The sequence below is a fragment of the Parasteatoda tepidariorum genome, chromosome 6, assembly GCF_982258835.1.
Source record: "Parasteatoda tepidariorum strain Cologne lab strain chromosome 6, Ptep-v5.0, whole genome shotgun sequence".
In the NCBI taxonomy this organism is placed as follows: Eukaryota; Metazoa; Arthropoda; class Arachnida; order Araneae; family Theridiidae; genus Parasteatoda; species Parasteatoda tepidariorum.
This window is the reverse complement of record NC_141760.1, coordinates 53,511,466-53,532,867: the sequence shown is the minus strand read 5'-3', so window position 1 is coordinate 53,532,867 and position 21,402 is coordinate 53,511,466. Positions and strand designations below refer to the sequence as shown.

The following is a 21,402-nucleotide window of genomic DNA, read 5'->3' as shown; positions in this document are numbered from 1 at the left end:
AAAAATTCACCACTTAAAAATATTTAAGTGTTATTAAATTAGCTAAAGCAAAAGTATTTCACGTTGCTCAAAAGTTTGAACTTTTTGTTACAGTTTTCTCTTAATACAAATCTAAATACCGCATGATTTTATATCTTATGGTAAGCTAACACTTCCGAAGATGGCTATAGTTTTTCGCGGGTAAAAATATTTCACCAATCAGATTCTCAGTCACATGAGAGAAAATTGCCTCTAGCAAAAACGGTTTTTAAGTATTTCAATAAAATTCGAACGTGCTCTTTTCTTTCTTTCTTTTCTGTTTTGTCCTTCATTACTGTAATTTTTGTTAAAAGCGCTATGTAGAAAGTTACTGGCACTGTTTAGACATGACATACTAGATACAGGTGTTTGTAGCTTACATTGCGGTTGAATTGTTTGTTAATTAAATTTTAGGATATGGCAACAAGGTGTGCGACCATCTTGTATTTGTTTATCATCAAAAAATCCATATTGCTGTTTACAAACGTTATTTACGGTAAATTGTCTTTGATTAGTCCTATTAATTCCTTATTTTTTAAGTCACTTAAGTTTTAAAGTTTTTACGAAAAATAATTTTCGAATTATTTATTATTATAATAGTTTGCAAATCTGTCTGGTCATTTTTTTCGCTTCTGATTTTGGTTGATAATTTTTTATTAAATTTTCCTTGTCGGAATGTCTTGCATTGCTTCATTTTTTACTGTTGAATTAAGTTAATATATCGGTTGCTTATATGATTAAATCAGCTATAAATTTTAAGCTACTATATTAGGCTACTGCAATTTTAAACAGTTGAGTATTTTGTTTATGATTTATTGATTGAGTTATTAGAAGATGAGGAAGCAGTTTCAACAACTGCCTTATTGCATATTTATTTTTTCAATACCTTCTATTACTTCATTGGTGAAATATTTAACGAGAAAAAAAGTAATTGCTTTATTTAATTAATCTGAATAACTGCTTTTAAAATTAAATCCTTATTAATAATTGTAAAAGTTGAATTTTTATTTATTTGTTAATGATTTTTAAAAACAAAACAACAGTTTTATATCGAAATAAATTAAACACCTGTGAACGAAATATTTTTGTCGAAATTTTTTTTTTAAATATATGGTTTTAGTTTTAAGATTTGGATTGATTAACGTTTTATGAAAAACTATTTTAAATATTGGTAATTTAGTTTTCAACAATTTTATGCTTGTTTCAATTTAATCATAATTGTTTTGTAATATGCTATATTAAAATGTTGACTTCTTTTTATGTGTTATAATATGCTGATATTACGCATTTAAATTTATAAAATTTACTTTAGTATTTTTTTTATTTAAATTATATAAATTGTAATTATTATAAATATATTTAAATATATGCAAAATTTTTTCTTATTTAAGCAGAAAGATGTTGAATAAAGTGCCTGCTGCAGAATAAGAGCATGGTTATTCTGAGAACATATAATTTTACACTTAGGGAAAAAATGTTTCAAAGTTTAACATGACAAGTACATTAAAAAAGTTGAATTGATTATTTATGTAATTTATATTCAGCATTTTAATTAAATGTAAACTATAATTTTTAATATACAGAAGGGTTTTAAAATATTAGCATATTTGTTTGATTAGCAAAATTTGAAGTTAAAAACTTAAACATGGTCTAAAAGTTTATAAAAGCTAGTAACTTTTAGTGTTTTTTCATTTTTGTAAAGTTTATTTTGAAATATTGGATGTTTTTTAGCACATCTAGATTTGCCTTATTAAATGATTGAGTGGGTGATGATGGTTGACATTGGCTGATGGGAGACATTCCATAAATATTCTCAATTCATCAGCAGTTATTTTCTGGATTTTTTTATACCTCTTGATAATTTCTTTTACTCTCAACATTCAATTTCCTTAAGAAGTGTTATTCACATTTGTAAATTTGTACTTTTTGTTGGTTAGAGGCTAGATAAATTTTATTATTTATATGCCTTACAAAATTTGAGATAATAGATGTTTATAATGTTTCAAAAAAGAGGGTTTTCTAATTTTAAAACATATAGCTCACAAAAATTTGATTTTATGAAATGACTATAATGATTTCATTAAATGATAATTGTAGCATATATAATGACTTTCGTTCTCGCAGATTTGATTTTAAAGATCGGCTAATTTTATAATTGAGTGATTTTATAAGTGGCCGTCACTACATATATTTTTTGGTATATTTTATTCTGTTTCCGTTTATTTATTTCTAGTGAAAATTTTAACATATGGCTAACTGCATCTATTAAAAAAAATGAAAATTTCGGTGTCAGAGTGACGAAAGAGCATTGAAATAAAATTTATTTAAAAAAATTAATTTATAAGACTGTTTTACAATTTAAACAAGGTAGATATTGAACATCTACTTCTAATTTTACGAATTTAAAATCCTATTTTTATGAAAGAGAACTAAAAGAAGATTTAATTTTAAAGCTCAAGAAATTTTACTTCTAAAATTTTGAATTACAAATGTCACTAACTTCCTGTATAAAAAGAAAAGCTTTGGGTTCAGGCCGTTCTTAAGATAAAATGATATTTTGCGAAATGTTCGTTTTTATAATGAACTATTTTGCTTAGGGACTATTTTAGCAATGAAAAATTTGTGAAAGGTCTGTTAATGGATCCAAATTTCTCATAAAATGATCCCTGATTGTGCTTCTAAAATTCATATACATTAATTAATTATATAGAAATAAATAATTGTAAGAAGGTTAATCTAATTACATTTTGAAAATGAAATAGGATTGTGAATGATTATTTTGTTTGATAAAAATTAAAATCTCAAGTTTTGTGTTCCTGGCTATTAGAATGAATGGTACTTCAGCATTTCAAATTTTGTTGGATTGAACTTGCAAGAATAATTAATTTAATGTCTGGTATTTTTATTTTTTTAGTGCTGCATTCCTGGCTCTTGTGACTCATTCTCAGTAATGATGATGAGATTGGGCTATTGTTTGCTATCCATAGATCACCTATTGAACAATTATTTGCATTATATTTATGTGTAAAATAAGTTAGTAATAATGTAATACAGGTTCTGGTGATTGCAAAAGGCAATAATGTGTCAAAAACAAAATTTTGTTGTACAGTAGAACTTTATTTCAACAATACTTATCATTCTAGTTGAGATATTTTTAGTTTCCTCTATCAATAATATAATGTATATTATGTCATACACATGCATAGTATAATGTAATAGTGAAAAGAAATCATGATATTTAAATTGGCCATAAAGTTTGAAATATTGCACATTTTGAAGTTTAACTTATGCTTAGTTAAATCTTTATTCAGAGAGAGAGAGTACACATCACTCACTCAGAAAAAAAATGTCATTTTTATTTAATAAATAGTATTAAGTATTATTTTTTAATTGAAAGCTATTTTATAAAAATTTGTTGTCAATTTATGCATAGATAAATTAAGACAAGTTATTATTCAGATTTATATATATATCTTTTTATAACATAATAATTTAGTTGGCCATGTGATTTTGTATTGTAAAACAGCAGCATTAAAAAAATCCTAAAAAAATGTTTTTTCTATATACTCTGTTGCAAATTAAGGAAAAATCACCATCCTTACGGTGAGAGCCTGTTTATGTGCCATTTTTTATGGTCTTATCAAGTCCAATTCTTTTGCAACATCATATATTTGTTTCGTTTTCAAGATTGAATGTCTCCTTATTTATCAAAATGTGTGACAAGCTCTAGGATTTCAGTAAAACTACAGAACTATAACTTTTTTTTAATAATTCTATGATATATATCGTAAAAGATAGCACAAATTAAATTTCTATCTGACCTGTATAACTTTTAAAACAGTGTTCCACGGTACTTGAGAAACCTTGAAAGTCCTTGAATTTTGTTGGGAAAAATCAGGGCCCCGAAAAGAGAATGAAAGTTTTTGATTTTCTCAAAGTGTTTTCAAAATAAGAACCTTTCCTACAAAAAAGCACACACACACACAAAAAAAAAACCACAAGCAAAATAATGGAAATTATGATCATTCCCCTTCAATTTGCTGTTTTCTTTATTGAAGAATAGTTTAACCCACTGACGGTTCTGCACGTAAAAAGTCGCATTTTAACCTGCAGTCTTCTCTGCATAGCAAAACCGGTTTTCCCATGTTAACTGATAGGGGAACTGTGTGTAGGGGAGAAACATTCTCCCAATTTTGCCCATTTCCTTAACCGCCAGTGGGTTAAGGTCACCTAGGTGGGAGTTAGATCTAAATTTAGAAAAAGACTCTTATCCTTAATTGCCCATCTCTTGTGATTGTACTATTACAAAATACAAGTGGGGTGGGGGAAAACCAAAAGTGAAAAGAAACTATTGAGTGAAGCCTTGTTTTCAACATGCACTAATTTAAAAACATGCAATTTTTGTAACTTTTCATTTTATTTGCTAATGTGCAAAAATAAAAGTTTTATTTCAATTCGTAGAGAATGGAAGGAGCTTGCTGAAATTCCGATATTTTTTCTTTTACAATACTGAAATTCTACTAATTTCTGATTATATGCAATTTATAATGCTATCAAATATGAAATGGTAAAGAAATTTTCACTAACGCTATTTTCAATAAGCTCCGATGAGTCAATTTTTGAAAGTGAAATGAGAATATATAATTTTTCCTTTCTATATTTTTCTCCCCAGATTATCGTTCGCCTTGACATGGTAGAAAGTTGGAATCTCTAGCAATTAATAATTTGCATGTTTGCACGAAGTTTTAGTTACCAATCTATGTGCAGTATTTCTTTGAATTTTAAATATAATCGTTGCATTAACTTCTTTTAATTTCTTGTTATTTTGAGATTTTTACATTTCATTTTTACCACTAATAAGTAAAATTTAGCTCTTTAGATTCTGTGAACTATGAATCAAACATCGTGATTCGCAGGAAAGTGATTTAGGAATCACATGTCGCAGATCTCATTAAAGTGATTCGTAAATCATTCATCAGGGTTTGCAGAAAATATTTTCTAAATCATGTATCACAATTTTCAGTCAGGTGATTTACAAATCAGGGAAAGACTTTAAGAATTACACATCACAACTAGCATAAGAGGGATTTAAGAATTACTGTTTGCGATACTCATCAAAATGTTCTTTGAATCACACTTAGCTATTCTAATTTAAGTTACTTATTGAATCACATTTGCATTGCAATGATTACCAGATAATGCATAGATTTTTACATATAAATGATTAGTAAATCACACATTGTGTTTTGCATTAAAGTAATCAAAGAATCATGCAGCATGTTTATGTAGCACTTTAAAGTGGTTTATGTATAACTCATCCCAATTTACGACTTGTTATTTTGTGCATTTTTAAAACTGTACGATTTACTATTCATATTGTTTTAATTTACAAAACATGCATTGCGTTTCAAATTGCAAGTCATTGTGGTGCATAATTTACACGATCTTCAAGACTTGCTTCACGTTTCATGCAATTTGATTTACATGTAACATATAGCGATTTGTATACACACAATTGAAAAATTAGACATGGAGAATTACATTCATAAAATTGAAAAAATCAGATTTTGTGATTTATGATCTATTTTAAACGGAATAATGTCTTTTAAATCTCAGTTTGTTTTCCATGAAAATGTCGTACTACAAACAGGGTTCCCACGGTCCTTGAGAGTCCTTAAAAGTCCTTGAATTTTTTTTTGCTAAATTTAGGTCCTTGAAAGTACTTGAAAAACGTCTTAGGTCCTTGAAAAACTTGATAGGTCCTTGAATTTGTCCAATACTGCCGGCGGCCCTTTTTATAAAACACCCGCGGATCTTTCTCGTTCTTTCTGTTTTGTTCCCGAGCTCACTCACGTGGTTTTTAACGCCACCGTTTCTAACCGGGCCTAGCGTCTTGGTGTCTGCCAAGCGCGCGGAGCACAGCAGACAATCAATGCGTTCGGGGCGAGACTCCACTTCATCTTCTGTCGCATATGCTTAGATCTTTTTTCTTATCGAAACTGGAATACTCTCGAATTTCGTAACAATATGTACCTTGTAGTTTTCAATAAATTTGCCGTTTTACCATCCGCACTTGTTCTTACGTTTGCGTCATTTCAAAACTTTATTGTGAAGCGTATTCGCAAAGGCACGGCTTCGTATTTGTGTTATGTAGTTTAGACTAGTTGTGCCTGGGAAGTGCTATTTTAATCCCCAATGGATGGATAATCAAGCTTATAAAGAATGGATTTTATCGATGCCCGAAAAGAAGTTTAGAGCCAAGTGCCGATTATGCATGAAGGAGATCGATATCGCGAAAATGGAAGAATCTGCTCTGAAATCACACACGAAAGAAAGGTAAAACAAAAAAGCAGTCTCATGCCTTGAGTTCTCTTTTTCCAAAGACATCAACGTCTAATTCATCTGGTGTAAATACTCCTTCAACATCGTGTGCCCCATGTGAAACAGAAACTTTAGTGGCCGAGGTAACATTGTCTTCTTATCTTGTCAAAAGGAATGTGCTTGATGCTGAAATTCTCTGGAGTCTGAAGTGCATCACTAGTAATTATTCATGTAACTCCTGTGAAGGGATTAGTAAATTGTTCTCCAAAATGTTTGCTGATAGCTGTATAGCGAGACAATTTTTTTGTAGTGCCACAAAGTGAGCCTATTTGGGCTCCTTTGGATTGGCACTATACTTCAAAGGGATTCTTATAAATGAGCTGAAGAATGTTGATTGCTACACTGTACTCTTTGCTGAGACGTTAAATCAGTCTCTACAATCTAAGCAGATGAACATTATGGTAAGGAATTGATAATAAAGTTTGCACTAAGTATCTTACCTCCCAATTTATGGGTCATGGAACTGCAGAAAATATTTTGTCCTCTTTTTACAAATGCATGGATGATGGTTAAAAGCTCTCTAAAATACTTCAATTATCCATGGATGGACCCTATGTCAATTGGAAATTCTATTAGAAGCTTCAGTGTGAATTAAAAGAGAAATATTCCCACCAGGTCATATTCATTGGCAGTTGTGGATTACACATAACGAATAATACTTTTAAACATGGTGAAAATGGGATATGTTCCTTCTAATTTTTATTTTCAGAAATAATTGTTGCTGCATAACATTTAGAGAAGGTTGTGTAAATTATTGATGAAAAATTTCAGAAACGATGTTTAATAGAGGAGAGGAGGGAGTTATGGAATAGTCATGGAATATGGAATACCTAAGATTTAGCTCTGTCTTTCATGCAGCCTTCACATGGAAATACACAGGATTAAAGGATTTCACCATTAACACCTCATTACCATTAGTTACAGATTGTGCTGAAAATGATTTTGTGAATTAATATGTAAAACCAGTAGGGTTGTTTTTAAAAAAATATAAATTTTAGTCCATAATACATATACTCTCTTCTCTCTATATAGGCAAAGCATTTAGGTATTATATTTGAAATTAATTATTGCCACAGCAAGCATTGTTGCTTCTAGTAAAATAGAAGAGAATAATTTTTAAAATTGGTCTTAGATTAAGGTCCTTGAAAATTTTGTTGAGGTCCTTGAAAAGTCCTGGAAAGTCCATGAATTTCAATCTCATCATAGAGTGGGAACCCTGACAAAAGATTTTATTGTGTTCAAAATACATTTCCTGATATTCTTAAGTAATAAAAAGGCATTGTGTTTTTAAAATTGAAACAGCTATGCTAAATATTAATTTTTCAATTAATTCTAATGTGCTTCTTTAAAATTTTATGTAAAGTTTTACTGGTGCCATTCTTTAAAAGTTGGCAAGTATGCTAATGTCAATCGGAAATCTTTTGTTGATCTTCAAACTTATTTAAAACACAAAGTAACTATCAAAACATTTCCTTTAGTAGCTGTGGGATACACATATTAAAAAATTGTCACAACCATTAAGCAATGAAAAATTGATAAATTTAATATATACTTCAATGTAATAAAATCTGTTTGACATGTTTTTTAGCATATTAACTATTACTGAGTAGGTCATTAAAAAGTCCTGTAATTTTTTTTTTTTTTTTTGGAAAATTGAGTGGGAACTCTGTTAAAGCTTCTATTGTGTTTTGAGAGTCTATTTGTATAATTTGATTACAAAATAAAATGGAACTGTAAGCAGTCGCGGATGATTACTTAAATCCTGTAACCGCAATGATCTTTTCTTAACTTGCAACGGAGTATAGTTAGTTAAATCAGTTATTCTTATGTAGAACTCTTATGATTTTAAGATAAGTGACGAAGTGTTAGGAAATATTGGTCTTAAAGCTTTCGTATAATTTTTTTATGAACAATCAATCACAAGAGTAATTATTTTATATCATTTTCACTGTATAAATTTAAAATTAGCATATATAGTAAGATTATATAATAATATTGATATGTAATAGGATTATATAATAATATAATATATAACAAGAATTGGAATGTAAGTTTATGAAATGTAATACTACTTATTTTTATGTTTGATATCTTGAAGAACTTATACACTTATTGTCTTCAGCGAAAGCAGTAACAGATATTATAGGATGTTGCTTTACAATTATTTATTTTTCTTTTTTATCTGATATTGGAAACAATTGATTCCAAAAAGCAATGCAGCAATGATATGATAGAATTTTTAATTAATATGCAATGATATCATAGAATTTTTATTAAAGAATCATTTTTTGTTCGGCATGTATTACTGAAATATTTTTAAATTTTGCTAGATTTAAATAGGTTATTTTTTCAATTTAACTTTTGTTTTTATTAAATATGAATGATATTAATATTTTTTTCATATGATGCTTAATGAATGTTATTAATCTTACTAGGTACTGTACTGAAAAGAAATTTTTTTTAACCCTTTTTTTTTGCAGTTGCTTTTTCTTTAAGTATATTTAGATTCTGTATTAAGAAATTTTTTTTATATGTAAACTTAATGTATGCACTTGTTACTTTTAGCTTCACTATGAGTTCCAATGAATGCTACAAATGTCACAAAGTTGGACATTTTGCACGTGAATGCACTCAAAATGGTGGAATACGGTATATTGGATCAAGGAATAGAGGTGGCGGCCGTGGTGGAAGGGTTGATATGCGTTCAATGCCCAGAGGTATAAAATCTATATTTATTTTTTAAGTTTAAATGTGCCTTGTTTTGAATTGATAATCAGTAAAGAAAATGATCAATGCTTTTGTTTGATATCCTTATTTTTTGGTGTTTAGAAAAATGTTTCAAATGCAATAGAATTGGTCATTTTGCGAGAGATTGTAAAGAAACTGAGGATCGTTGTTACAGATGCAATGGAGCTGGACATATTGCTAAAGATTGTGATAATGCACCAGATGAAAGTATGGAAATGGATTTTTCATGTTTTATGAGATCTAAATTTTGATTTCCTAATTTTTTTAAAAATAATCCGGAAATAATAAATATTTTACATTCTGAAATGAACATGAAAAACATTGTTAACTTTAAAGTGTTCCTAATTGAATTGCACTGGGTGTTTCTTATATGAAAAATCCCTGTATCCGCCTTCTCTGTAAATCTGTTTTTGTAATTAACGAGTGTACTAGTGAACCACAATTGTTTTAATTATGTTTTTGCATTGTTGTGAAATTCAGAGATAGTAAATTTATGTCCATTATAAATCAGTATATGTTGTTGTTGCTTATCCCCATGGCTTATACAACTAAAACAAGTCCAAAAGATCCTGTTGCATCAGCAAGTCAAAAAAAGTCTCTCCCTCATTCAGCAGTTGCCTCTTAGAGGCACTGATACAATAAATCATATGAGAGGGAGAGATTATGATTGAACACTAATAATTGGCATATGTCTTATCAATTCGTGAAAGGTTAAGCTTTTAAAATGGCCAGTCCTATGTCTAGATAAAGCTGGGTGGCCTCTGTGCAATGCTAAAGGTGGCTTGTGTGCAATGCAAAACTCATTTATGCCATTTGTCCCAAAATTGTAGTTTTAAATTTCATTACCTCCCCCCCCCCTTTTTTTTTAACAAACTGGCTGTTGTGTATTTTATCTGACTTCATAATATGTTATTCATGCAGATTTGTATTTGTATATTTTAAAAGTTATTTCAACTAATGAGATGCTTTGTATATGTTAATATAATTTAAGTTTGAGATAAGATTAAATTTATGATATTTAAATTTATTTTATAAATGCTATTATAAAATTGCATTTTTTTATGTTTAAAATTAAATAGATGTTTAAATTTATGCCTAAATTTTTTTTATTTTATTATTCTATAACCTTAAAAGTTTATGAAAGTTTATTATAAAAATTTAGTTCATGAGGTTTTTTTTTTTTTTTTTTTTTTTTTTTTTTTTTTTTTTTTGAAATAAAAATCTTGTTAAAAAACTTTACATGCTATTTATGTAAAATATTATATTTTTTTCTTTCTCAATATTAGTGTCTTGCTATAATTGTGGTAGAACAGGGCACATAGCACGTGAGTGTAAAGAACATGAGAAAACTTGTTATATTTGTGGAAAACGAGGGCATATTTCTCGAGACTGTGAACAAGATGACCGCAAAGTATGTATTTTAATTGTTATGCTGGATATTTAACATATTCTTTATAAAAGTAAAGTCAAATTGAAGCTAGTTTGAAACTCATTTTCTCTAACTAGAAATTCAATTTGCATAATTTGAACAAAGCTATCAATTAGAAGATTATTTTAGTGCAGCTATTTTGAGTAGATTTCCTTTACAATTATGAGAAGATCAGAAATTTTCCTACAATTATCAACATTTTCTTCAATTTAATTAAAAATTTGAAGTGGGTTTTCTGACTACAGATGCCTCCTTTTAACCTTACAATAAATTTTCTCACTGAATCGGTATTCTTATCTTTAATTTTTTGTTTTGTTTTTTTCTTAAAAATAATTGTGAATGACACTTATATTTTTATAATAATTTCTGGCCAGCTATTGTCATAGTAATACAAATTCCTTATTTTAGCATTGCTATAAATTATCTCGCTGAATTGAGATTTTGTGCACTATTTTCATTTGTTATTTCTTTTCAGCAATTTTGTGTTGGGTGGACGAAAAATACTGAACAATAAGCATTGCATAAGTCAAAAACTCAATATAATTCAATTGGATAAACACATTACTCTTCCCACAGATTGGTTAATATTTACTATATGGAAGAATTAAGATTATTAATTAGATAATAATTATTTTTTAAAATTTTAAGGAACTCAGAATTGTTTAAATTAAATATATAAAGTTTTGGATCACACTAATTGTATCATTTATATTAATAGACATACAAAGTCATTAATAAGTATAGGAGAAGCTAAAAAGTTTCACTTAAAAGAAAAGTGAATTATGCATATAGCATAAAAGTGAATTATGCATTATTTAGGTTTATAAATAATACAGTTCATATTATAATATTCTAATGGCCATAGCTGACATATGTTTTAGCTTGCGGAATAATCTCTGTCTTTTTTTTTTTTTTGACTGAGAGTTATATAAAAATGCAGGGTTCAATGTTGTATGAAGTAAATTTGTATAGTTTTGTTACTTTTCACGAAAATTTAAAATATTTCTGTATTTTTGTCATGTTATTAGTGCTACGGGTGTGGTAAGATTGGCCACATCTCACGGGATTGTCCTGAGGCTGATAAAGATGAAAGAAAATGTTACAATTGCGGTGCTGGTGGTCACATTAGCAAAGAATGTCCTGAATCTGGAAGTTATACTGAAGTGGATGAGACAGTTTGCTATAAGTAAGCACTCTGTTTTTGAAAATCTAAATTAGTAATTGTTTGGTTGAATATTTTGCATTATCTTGTATGAAGTTCTTAATGTCCACACATAAGCTCTTGCAAGTGAGACAAACAGTCAGGCAAAGGTACAATTGTAATGCTATCCGAGAAGAATTGTCCTGGCAACCTCAGGCAAGTACCATATGTAAACTCATTTGCAATCACATTTACGTCTTCAAGTTGTAGCATTCTGAGATCTAGCATCTTGGATGAGCACTGCAATTCAAGACACTGCATAGCATGTTCATTATAGAACAAACTTTAGGTTGCCCAAATGCCACAGGGCAATTAAATACAAAAAGTGGACCTGCTTATTTTTTTTTAAAATGCTCCCCGCGTGCTCTGAAACAGGTACTTTCAACTACTCGTTTTATAATTGCAATCGTTTTAGATTTATTTTTTAATAAACAAATTTTTGTGTTTGTTAGTAACCACAAATTTCATGTTGCATTATTGTTCCAAAAATTCAAACATTAAGTTTTGATAGTTAAAAACATTACTTAAATTTTAATTTTACTTAAATTTTAATTTTACTTAAATTTTAATTTCACTTAAATTTTAATTTTCTTAGATTTTAATTTTACTTAAATTTTAATTTTACTTAAATTTTTTAATTTTACTTAAATTTTAATTTTACTTAAATTTTAATTTTACTTAAATTTTAAATAAATCTAGTTAGAGAGGTCATGAACATTTCTTTTTTCAATTTAAAAATGAGTCCTGTGATGTTTACCATATTGAGAAATTCTTTATTTTAACTGTATCAGTAGTTTATTCAATAGTTTAGTATTTTCTATTTTTAAGAAAGTGACTATATTTTTAAAAGTAACCTTTATTAAAAATATTACTTTTGGCCGGTAACAAAAATGTCTTTTTCTGATTTATTATGTTTATCAATACGGAAAAATGTATTGTATCTTCTGATATACTCTCCAATTGTTAATACTAAATGTAAAGATCAAAGAAAAAAAATAATTTTTATTTTATTTTTTAGATGCAGTGAGAAAGGTCATATTGCTCGGAATTGCAACTCCAACAGAGGAAACAAGTGTTACTCCTGTGGAGAAATGGGTCACATAGCTCGTGAATGCGAATCAAAGGCTTAAAAATGAGAGCCCAAATTAAAATGGAAGAATCTGCTATAGTTATGTCTGGATAGCTGCATTCTTGGGCAGCGTCCTTTCTTAATGTGGGTGAGTGGAAATAAGCCATTATGCTGCATAATAAAATGCTTAATGCATATATTTGATGCAGGGGAAGTTGTATCGTTATCTTATTATATTATCGCTGCTTTTTTATTGTTGGATGAAGTCACATGTGAAAGATGTGTTATTTTAAAGTTTTGTTGACCTTTTAGATTGTGCAAGATTAACCATGATTTCTGTTTTTTTGTGATTTTGATTTTATTCTTGAGTTTTATGTGATATGAATTGCTTATTGTTGAAATCTTTTGTTTATGATGTTATAGTGTACAAACTGAGTTTTGTTTTTGTTTTGGTAGACATTTATTTGTTAACAAATGTGAATACTAGAAAAAAAAAAGGCTTTATGACTTGCGAGGGAGTGATATTTTACATTATTGCAATTCCCACTCTTGGATGTAACCAAATATCTAGCTTGTGTATTGTGAGTGGATAAATGTTGTGCTGGTGCTCCCTTCTTATTGTGATGCAACAGTTATTATTGATATATTAGTTTTTGTATACTTGCTGAGTCGTTTGAAGAAACGGCTATCATAGAATTTTTAAAGAGTTTTTCCAAAAGAAATGTACAAAGCATTTTAATGTTTTTTTTTAAAATTATTACAAAAGTTAATGATGACTTTTCATTTTTTTAAATTCTACCTCTGTTTGTTTGTTGTTGTTGATAAAGAGTTACTATGGAACTTTTAGCAGTACAATCTTTAGTTTATGAAATATTTTAATCACTACTAGATTTTGATAATTTTATTATGACCATAATAAATAAATAAATAGTTATAAATTTAAATATATTTTATTGGTATGTTATTATTCATCATTTCTATGCAAATTTTTCAATCATATTGTGTACATTAAATTTTAATTTTTATAATTTTCTCCAATTTTTCATAAACATATTTACCATTCTCTAGTCAGTCAGTTATTTTCAATCTCAAAGGCTTCCTAAAGAGTTTTCATCATTTATAATCATTAGTTATTTTAATCTTAAAATTGAATGAAATGCTTCAAATGTAATTTTAAAAATGCTCTTTTTGTTAACAGGGCATTAATTTTTTTAATCAAAAAGTTTCATTTACAATTTTAAAATGCATCTTTTAACTAGATATGAAATACCATTTAAAATCTTTATAATAGCGTAGGCATTTTTTGAACCTTAGTTTATAGTTTAAATTTTTTTACAACTGTGTATATTGATATAACAACATAAAAGTTATAAGTCCAAAATATACTTAAATTGTTATTTTTATTTAAATGTGATGAAAATAGATCAACTTATATTATAGTGGTAAAAAGAGAATTTATTATTGTATGTTGTAAATACAAATTGTTGTTCATGTTTATGCGCACATTTATTGAAGATAATACCACAGTTCTAATCTCTCAAGAGCTAAACACTTCGTCTTGTTGACTGTATTATGTATCTATATACATGTACGTAAAACTATATATATATATATGTTTAAAGATTTTATGAGATACCTATTTTACAGGAATAACGAGGTTTTAGATTGTTATATTTTCGTAAATATACTTGATTTTAACATAGGGATATGAATTTAATGAAAGTATAATGAAGAAAATTATTAAAAAAATAATACATCATTGAGCTACTTATTTTTTAAAAAAAATTATTTTTTTTTGAATATTCAAAAAATTATTGAATAATTGAGAATACTTTCATTTTTTGTTTGCAGAAAGCTATAGTTGATCGCATTTCAGAAATTTTGTATTTTACTAGTAACAGCAGGAAGCAAATCATAAAAATAAAAATTTTATCAATTCCTTAGCATTTTATGTTCAAGCTTTCTTTCTGACTCTGTTCAATTGTTCAAAACAGTACTGTTGAAACTTTGAAATACAGATAAAAAAGAAAATCTAAAATACAGCTTTTTCCATAAATGCATAGCATTATATGCTATGCTTTTTCACATAATATTAATATTTAATATAATTATCTAATATCATAGAAAAAGAGCCAATGTAAGATTGTACAGGTTTTGATTGTACAATGTAAGAATAGAGAAAAATTATTCATGTACTTGGTTAGTGGTGCTTTAGACAACTGGCATATCAAATGGACAAATGCCTTCCAAACTGTATTTCATCAGGAAAATTACATACCAATAAATTATACTAGATCTTTTTTAAAAAGTCCTTTCCTTTCACACAATGTTCCCTTTCAGAGTAATGAGAGTGTTTTATACATTTCATAACTATCAATTATTCCGTAAAACTTTTTTACCTTATGAATATAAAATTTGAAAAAGTTTTTTATATAAGCACTTATTTCATAGGACGATTGGCATTTATTTTTTAATTTAAAGTTATTAAATTGGAACTTGTAACTATATATTTATCCTCCTGCATTATATTATGGATAAATTTATTATCTGATTATGTATTTAATCAAGTTATACCTACACTGGGTGCTTGGGCATATGGGTATTCCTGAAAGTGAGCTGGCTGATGAATTAGCAAGGGCAATTTTTCTATGGTCCTTAACCAGTTTTGGGAACCTCTCCCACATCCTTCAAGTCCTGTATTTTCTAGCTCAATGGCAAGATTGCCTATGAGCAGTGGTGCAACTCGGATGGTCCAAGACAAGCTATGATGTTAAATGGTGACTGAGTGTGGAATGGGTTGAGGAAGATCATTAATCTTCTCACTGTACCCCCAGGAGACACATTATGGATAATGTATCTGATCCTCTTTATCATCTTGAGGAAGAGACATATTCTTTGTGAATGTGAAGTCTTTTCTGCTCAAAGATTTGAGCATCTGGGGCAACATTGCTTTAAGACCTGGGAACTACAAGTCTTTCCTGTCGGGTGTTTGCTGAACTTAGTTTCAACTACAAAGCTTTTTTGCTAGTCATGATCTAGGGTTTGGGTACAATAAACCTCTGATCGATGTATCTTGCTTTTTGGAGCTGCCCGACTTCTAATTCTATCCTCCTCCTTCTGTTTTAAAACAAATATATATTACTAACGACCCATTTCTAATTAAATTATGGTTTGAAACTTTGTAGGTCTATGGAATATTAGAGAAATATCAAATTCTCTCTTTTTTTTCTTTTCTTCACAAATCCAGGGTTTATTCTTCTCTGAAAGAAAATTCTGTTGGTATTTCGGAATTTAATTATGTTCTATTACCTGTTTACCAGAGTTAAATTCTAACTTTTAACAGTTCACAAATTTGCTTTAATTGTCTTTTTGTTCATATTTATAATCCAAGGTTATTATAATCCATTTAAATTACCAATATTTATTTAGAAACAAAATTTATAGTTTATCATTATACTTTGAAAGCTCAATGTTTAAGTTATTTTATCTTCATTTATTGCACATCAACTTTTTCACATTATAAAATATGGATAGTTTTTCTTAAACCCTATATTGGCTAATGAATTGCTAACTGTTACTGAACATTATCTTGTACTATGCTTTTGTGTGTCTTTTATTCTAATATATCTTTTAGTTCTCTAGCTCAATTTCAAGGAATATTTTCTGTTTTTACATTATTTTCTTTAAAATAATGTGTAACAAACATGATTACTCTACTATAAAACTGAGAGTATGCAGGTTTGTATTTGTATCTTTCATTTTCTTTAGAAAAATGCATTATTTATTTTGGTTTAAATACATTTTTCTGCTTTAAATAGGTAACTTGTTTTGGGGTATTTATTTTTTGAAAATTTATGATTGAAAAGGAAATTCTTCTCGTTTAATATATGTATGTACAAATTATATTCTTAGTTATCACTAAGATTTTTAACTAGGATTACTAGATCTACTATTGTTTTGCTTCAGTTTTATTATAAAAATAATTTTTGAAAATTCTTTTGTTTCCTGCTGTTGCTGTTCATAAAATACCATTTTACTTAAGCCATTTGCCATCAAAATTTGAAAAATTTATTTAATTGCTCTGCATTAAAGAGAAATGTGGAGGATTTTTGTATTTTTTCTGGTTACTATGTGACATTAAGCAGTTTTGATTTTTGATATTTCATGTCGATTATTTTCTTTAACCAAATTACTAAACTACTTTGCTTGAAAAACAATTGTTTGTTCCTTAAAGTTTCTCTCCCTCTTTTTTTCTTCTGTTTGAGATAAACATTTAGTACAATTCAGTTTATGATGCAATTTGGTAAATGTTGTAATTTTCCTAAAGTTACTTTTCACATATTATTTTTCATTGCCATTGCAAATTATGTAAGTTGCAAGACCTTTTATGAATATACTGACTTCAATAAAGCGTCTTTTATTTTCTGTTTTACTTCATAGCATAAAATATATAAGCTGAAATAATGCCGTGTGGATATTATTGTAATTTTTTTTAAAAACTTTTTTTCTTTAATTGGATATATTTAGTTTGCTTCTTACTAATTTTTAGACTTAATTCACACATGAGTTAAACAGCTGTTTTTTTTTATAGTTATTATTATCTTCAAGTGAGTAATTTAATGATATAAAAAGTATTTTTTAAATACTTCAAAGTTAAACTTATTCATTGACTTAGTATAGTTAAGTTAAAAACTCTTTAAGTTACATTTAGTGTAAATATAACTTTAATTTTGTTTCTGTAATTATAAAGATTTTTTACTGATTTTTAGAATGTTATACATTTTATTGCTGTTATTTTAAAATTACTATAAAAATTTTTAAGAATAATATTTAATGATGTAAAAAAAGAAAAGAAATTTTAACGTGAACTATTAAGCAGTGATTACAATAGCATTTCTATAATGAATATTATTACTTTAAAAAATCTGTATTTATATTTTTCTGCATTTTAACAGGTTTTCAATTCTTAAGCTTAGAAATATTAATGTTATATTTAAAGCAACAGTGTGAAATTTTGTGACTACATTCAAATATGAGAAACTTAAAATAAGTGAAATTTTTTAAGCATCATTCAAAGAATCTTTTGATGGATGTAAAATAAAATAATTGCTTCTTCTTTAATAATTTTTACATTTTCTCTCTTCCCTGTTTTTGAATTGGAAATTTGATCTTGCCATTTTATGGGTAGTAGTCTTACTGAATCTACTTTTTTACATTTTTGTCCTTAACTTGTTTTGGCTTGATGGTATTTATATTATAAACATCAAAATTTTTCATTTTACCTAATTTTTTCTTTATTCTTCTCAAATTTAGGTGGGTTTTATTTAAAAGCATCATAGAAATCAATGCTTTAACTTTTAGTGACTTTTTAGCTTCTCCTGTACCTAGTAATGACTTTGTATATCTACATGAGAGATGTAGCGTGATCCAAAACTTTATATATTTAGTTTAAACAATTCTGAATTACTTGAAATTAAGAAAAATAATTATTACCTAATTAATTAATCTTAATTCTTCCATATAGTAAATATAAACCAATTTGTGTGAAAAGTGATGTCCTTATCCGGATGAATTGTATTGAGTTTTTGACTTATGCCATGCTTATTGTTCAATTTTTTTTTATTAAAGAAAATATTAATTAAATAAAAATTTTAATAATATTTTTACAGTTTTTAAACTCATGAAGTGTGGAAATTGTCTGCTATAGATTGTTTACCGAAGCATTATCATTATCAAACTATTTGTTATAGTTTAAAGATATATCTGATAAAATACTGTACATATCTTTAAATACAGTTAAAAATACACAGTTAATTTCTTTGAGTAAGCTCTATTTTATTTATTTTGATAAATTCTAGAAATGAAAGACAGAAATACAGCGTTGAAGTTTTACCATTTCAAATTTTCACAATTATGATGTTAATATAAATTAAAGAAGGTTTTTTATTTATTTAAAGTGTAAAATGTATATTTTTGAAACATATTTTTTAAACATTTACTTAATTTAATCAGTTGAAAAATATTTTTTTTTGCCTATGATTTTATATGGATATTTATCCTGAATGAAAAATTAAAACATATTTGCAAACTGTTGGAATACATATGGTAATGATTAAGAGTTTATTAGCATTGAAGAATATATATTGTAGATAGATTATAAAGTAATTTGTTAATCTGACATGTTTTATTGAATAGATTAAGGTAAAAAGAATAATCATGTATTGATCTTGATGTTTACAATCTCAAAAAATGTTTTATTGTATATCTGTCCAGTAAATGTGTATACAAATATCTATATGTACATTATATGTTAATCATCATTTTGAGATTATAAAATATATGCTGTTATATTTTTAAAACATTTTATTTCTGTTGATTCTTATATTCTATTTTTCTATTGCACCTGCCAATTATTTTATTTTTATCTTGAATTCGAAACTGAAAAAAGAATATTCATATCTGTTATTTGTTATAAACTTAGTTTTACTAAACTGTTTATATTTTTCATGTTAGACAATCAGATTTCTATGGTTACTATTTCATTTTAGAAAACTAGAAAAAGTTTTATAAACTGGAAAAGAAAGAAAAATTATATTTGTTTTAGTTCTACCTAATAAACTTGCAAAAATATTTATTTACTATATTTAACACTAAAATGTAAGTTAACTTTCACTGTTTTACGATTTAAATAAGAACATTATTTACTCATCCCTGTAGAACAGCATTTTTTTTTGTATAGGAGTCTTGGGGAATTTTAGGTACAAAACTATGTACACTTTTTAAAAATAATTAAGAATTGTATTTGCAAAAATATTTAAATGTAAGAAATCTTAGAATCTTTATTCATTTAAAAAATATAATTACAATAGGATCATTGTAAATAAAAATATAAGTGATATTTTAACATCATTGGAGATGCTTTTATTAGCTTGAAACAGAATTTTAACTGTTAAATGTAATGCTATTATAGTTAATGCAAAACTTTTGCTTAGGAAAAAAAATTCATATAAAATTATAAGTAATTGCAACCAATTTCATGCACCTAATTGGTTATGTTATTGCAACAATTTAAAGTTTGTTGCAACAGAATCAATTTATTTAAATATAATTTCTTTTCTATGTAGCCTATATCCCATTTATAAGACCCCGAATTCGCGGAAAAATCGCGGGAAATTTTTTAAATTGCACAAATTTTAAACATAAAGAAATTTATTATATAAATGATGCAAAAGACAGAAATTGCGCAAATAATAAAAAAAGCTTAAAAATACACAACAAAAGTATTTCTTTGAACTTCAAGCAATATTAATATTTTTATTTAAATGAACAGAATTTTGGTACAAAGTATTGTACAATGTCAGATTATTCTCATTTATCCTTCGTCTTTCATCACTTACGACATTTTTATACTTAGAAAACGATCTTTCTGCGTCAACACTGTTTTTAGGCACCGACAAACTTCGAATCGTCACTTTTGCCAATTTAGGAGCGTTTGGTCTTTGATTTCCGAAACTCGATCAATTTTCCTTCACCAACGCGCAATTCCTTGACCGTTGCTTTGTAAGAAGTAATTGCTGTGAAAACTCAAACATTCTACATTCAAACTACTAGTTACAAGTCCCTACTAACTACTAGTCTCCCCCCTTCATCTAAGAAACTGATCCATATTTAAGAAATCACAAGAAGCCGCCTAGGAAAAATTAACTGGATATGTAGAAAGGCCGTAGAAATTTCATTGCCCAGTGCAATAGCATGTATAATAATTTTTCTGTCAAAGATTTGATTTATAACATTTTCCTTCTTTTGTGATTCCAATTTCTTTTGTACTCTTACTGACTTCAGGAAGGTAATTACCCTCCCTAAGTGTAGAAAGACCACCTTAGTTGACAAGATTGTGATTATCTCTGAACTATTTTCATGTCATTTTGCTATTGATTCACTCCCCTAAATATCTAATCAATATTACATGTTCAATTTAAGGCTCAGGAAAATAAAAAATTCTGTTTAATAAAAATAATAAATAAAAAAACTAAAAAAAATCAAATTTTAAGCAATTTTCGCGCAAGTCAAGACATATTCAGAAATGTGCGGATTTTAGGAAAAAAGATGACAATTTCGCGGAAATCATCGAAGAAATTCGCGCCGCGACAAACCTGCAGCCCTAGTCATAAAACAGTAGAGTTTTTAAAGTTAGACAAAAGTAGTGTAAAACTACAAGCATTCTTCCTATGCAAGAGTAAGTTGCTATCAACAAATCTTTGCATAAATTTATACTGAAACTGTTTATCAGGCATTTACAGTTAGAGGATGCTGGGTTATTAGTTAAAAAAAATGTTAAGTTATTTAAAGTATTTTTAAAATATTTTTTTCTCTTGTTATGAATTTTAAGATTTTGGTGATGTTCCTTTTATGATATATTTATTATTTTAATTTTATTTTTGGTTTGCTTGAAAATTAGGTCTCTGAGAAGCAATAGTTATCTCTTCTGTATACACAAGTGTAAATTCTGTGTATTCTTTCATTTCCTGAATAATTAAACTAACTAGTGAAATGTTT

The 21,402-nt window shown here is 27.4% G+C and overlaps 1 protein-coding gene across 1 annotated transcript; it reads left to right on the top strand.

The window, feature by feature from the left end:
* Positions 1-429: 429 nt before the first annotated feature.
* Positions 430-13,343, top strand: LOC107452734 (uncharacterized). Its single transcript, XM_016069342.4, has 6 exons — positions 430-514; positions 8,965-9,116; positions 9,229-9,354; positions 10,434-10,558; positions 11,605-11,762; positions 12,796-13,343. Exons 2-6 carry the CDS (start codon positions 8,972-8,974, stop codon positions 12,905-12,907), a joined length of 666 nt encoding a protein of 221 aa, XP_015924828.1. The 5' UTR covers positions 430-514; positions 8,965-8,971; the 3' UTR covers positions 12,908-13,343.
* Positions 13,344-21,402: the final 8,059 nt, after the last annotated feature.

Coding starts and splice junctions, on each gene's coding strand:
- LOC107452734 (XM_016069342.4), top strand. CDS start 8,972: ATGAGTTCCAATGAATGCTACAAATGTCACAAAGTTGGACATTTTGCA. Junction 9,117..9,228: donor TATGCGTTCAATGCCCAGAG/GTATAAAATCTA, acceptor TTTGGTGTTTAG/AAAAATGTTTCAAATGCAAT. Junction 11,763..12,795: donor GATGAGACAGTTTGCTATAA/GTAAGCACTCTG, acceptor TTTATTTTTTAG/ATGCAGTGAGAAAGGTCATA.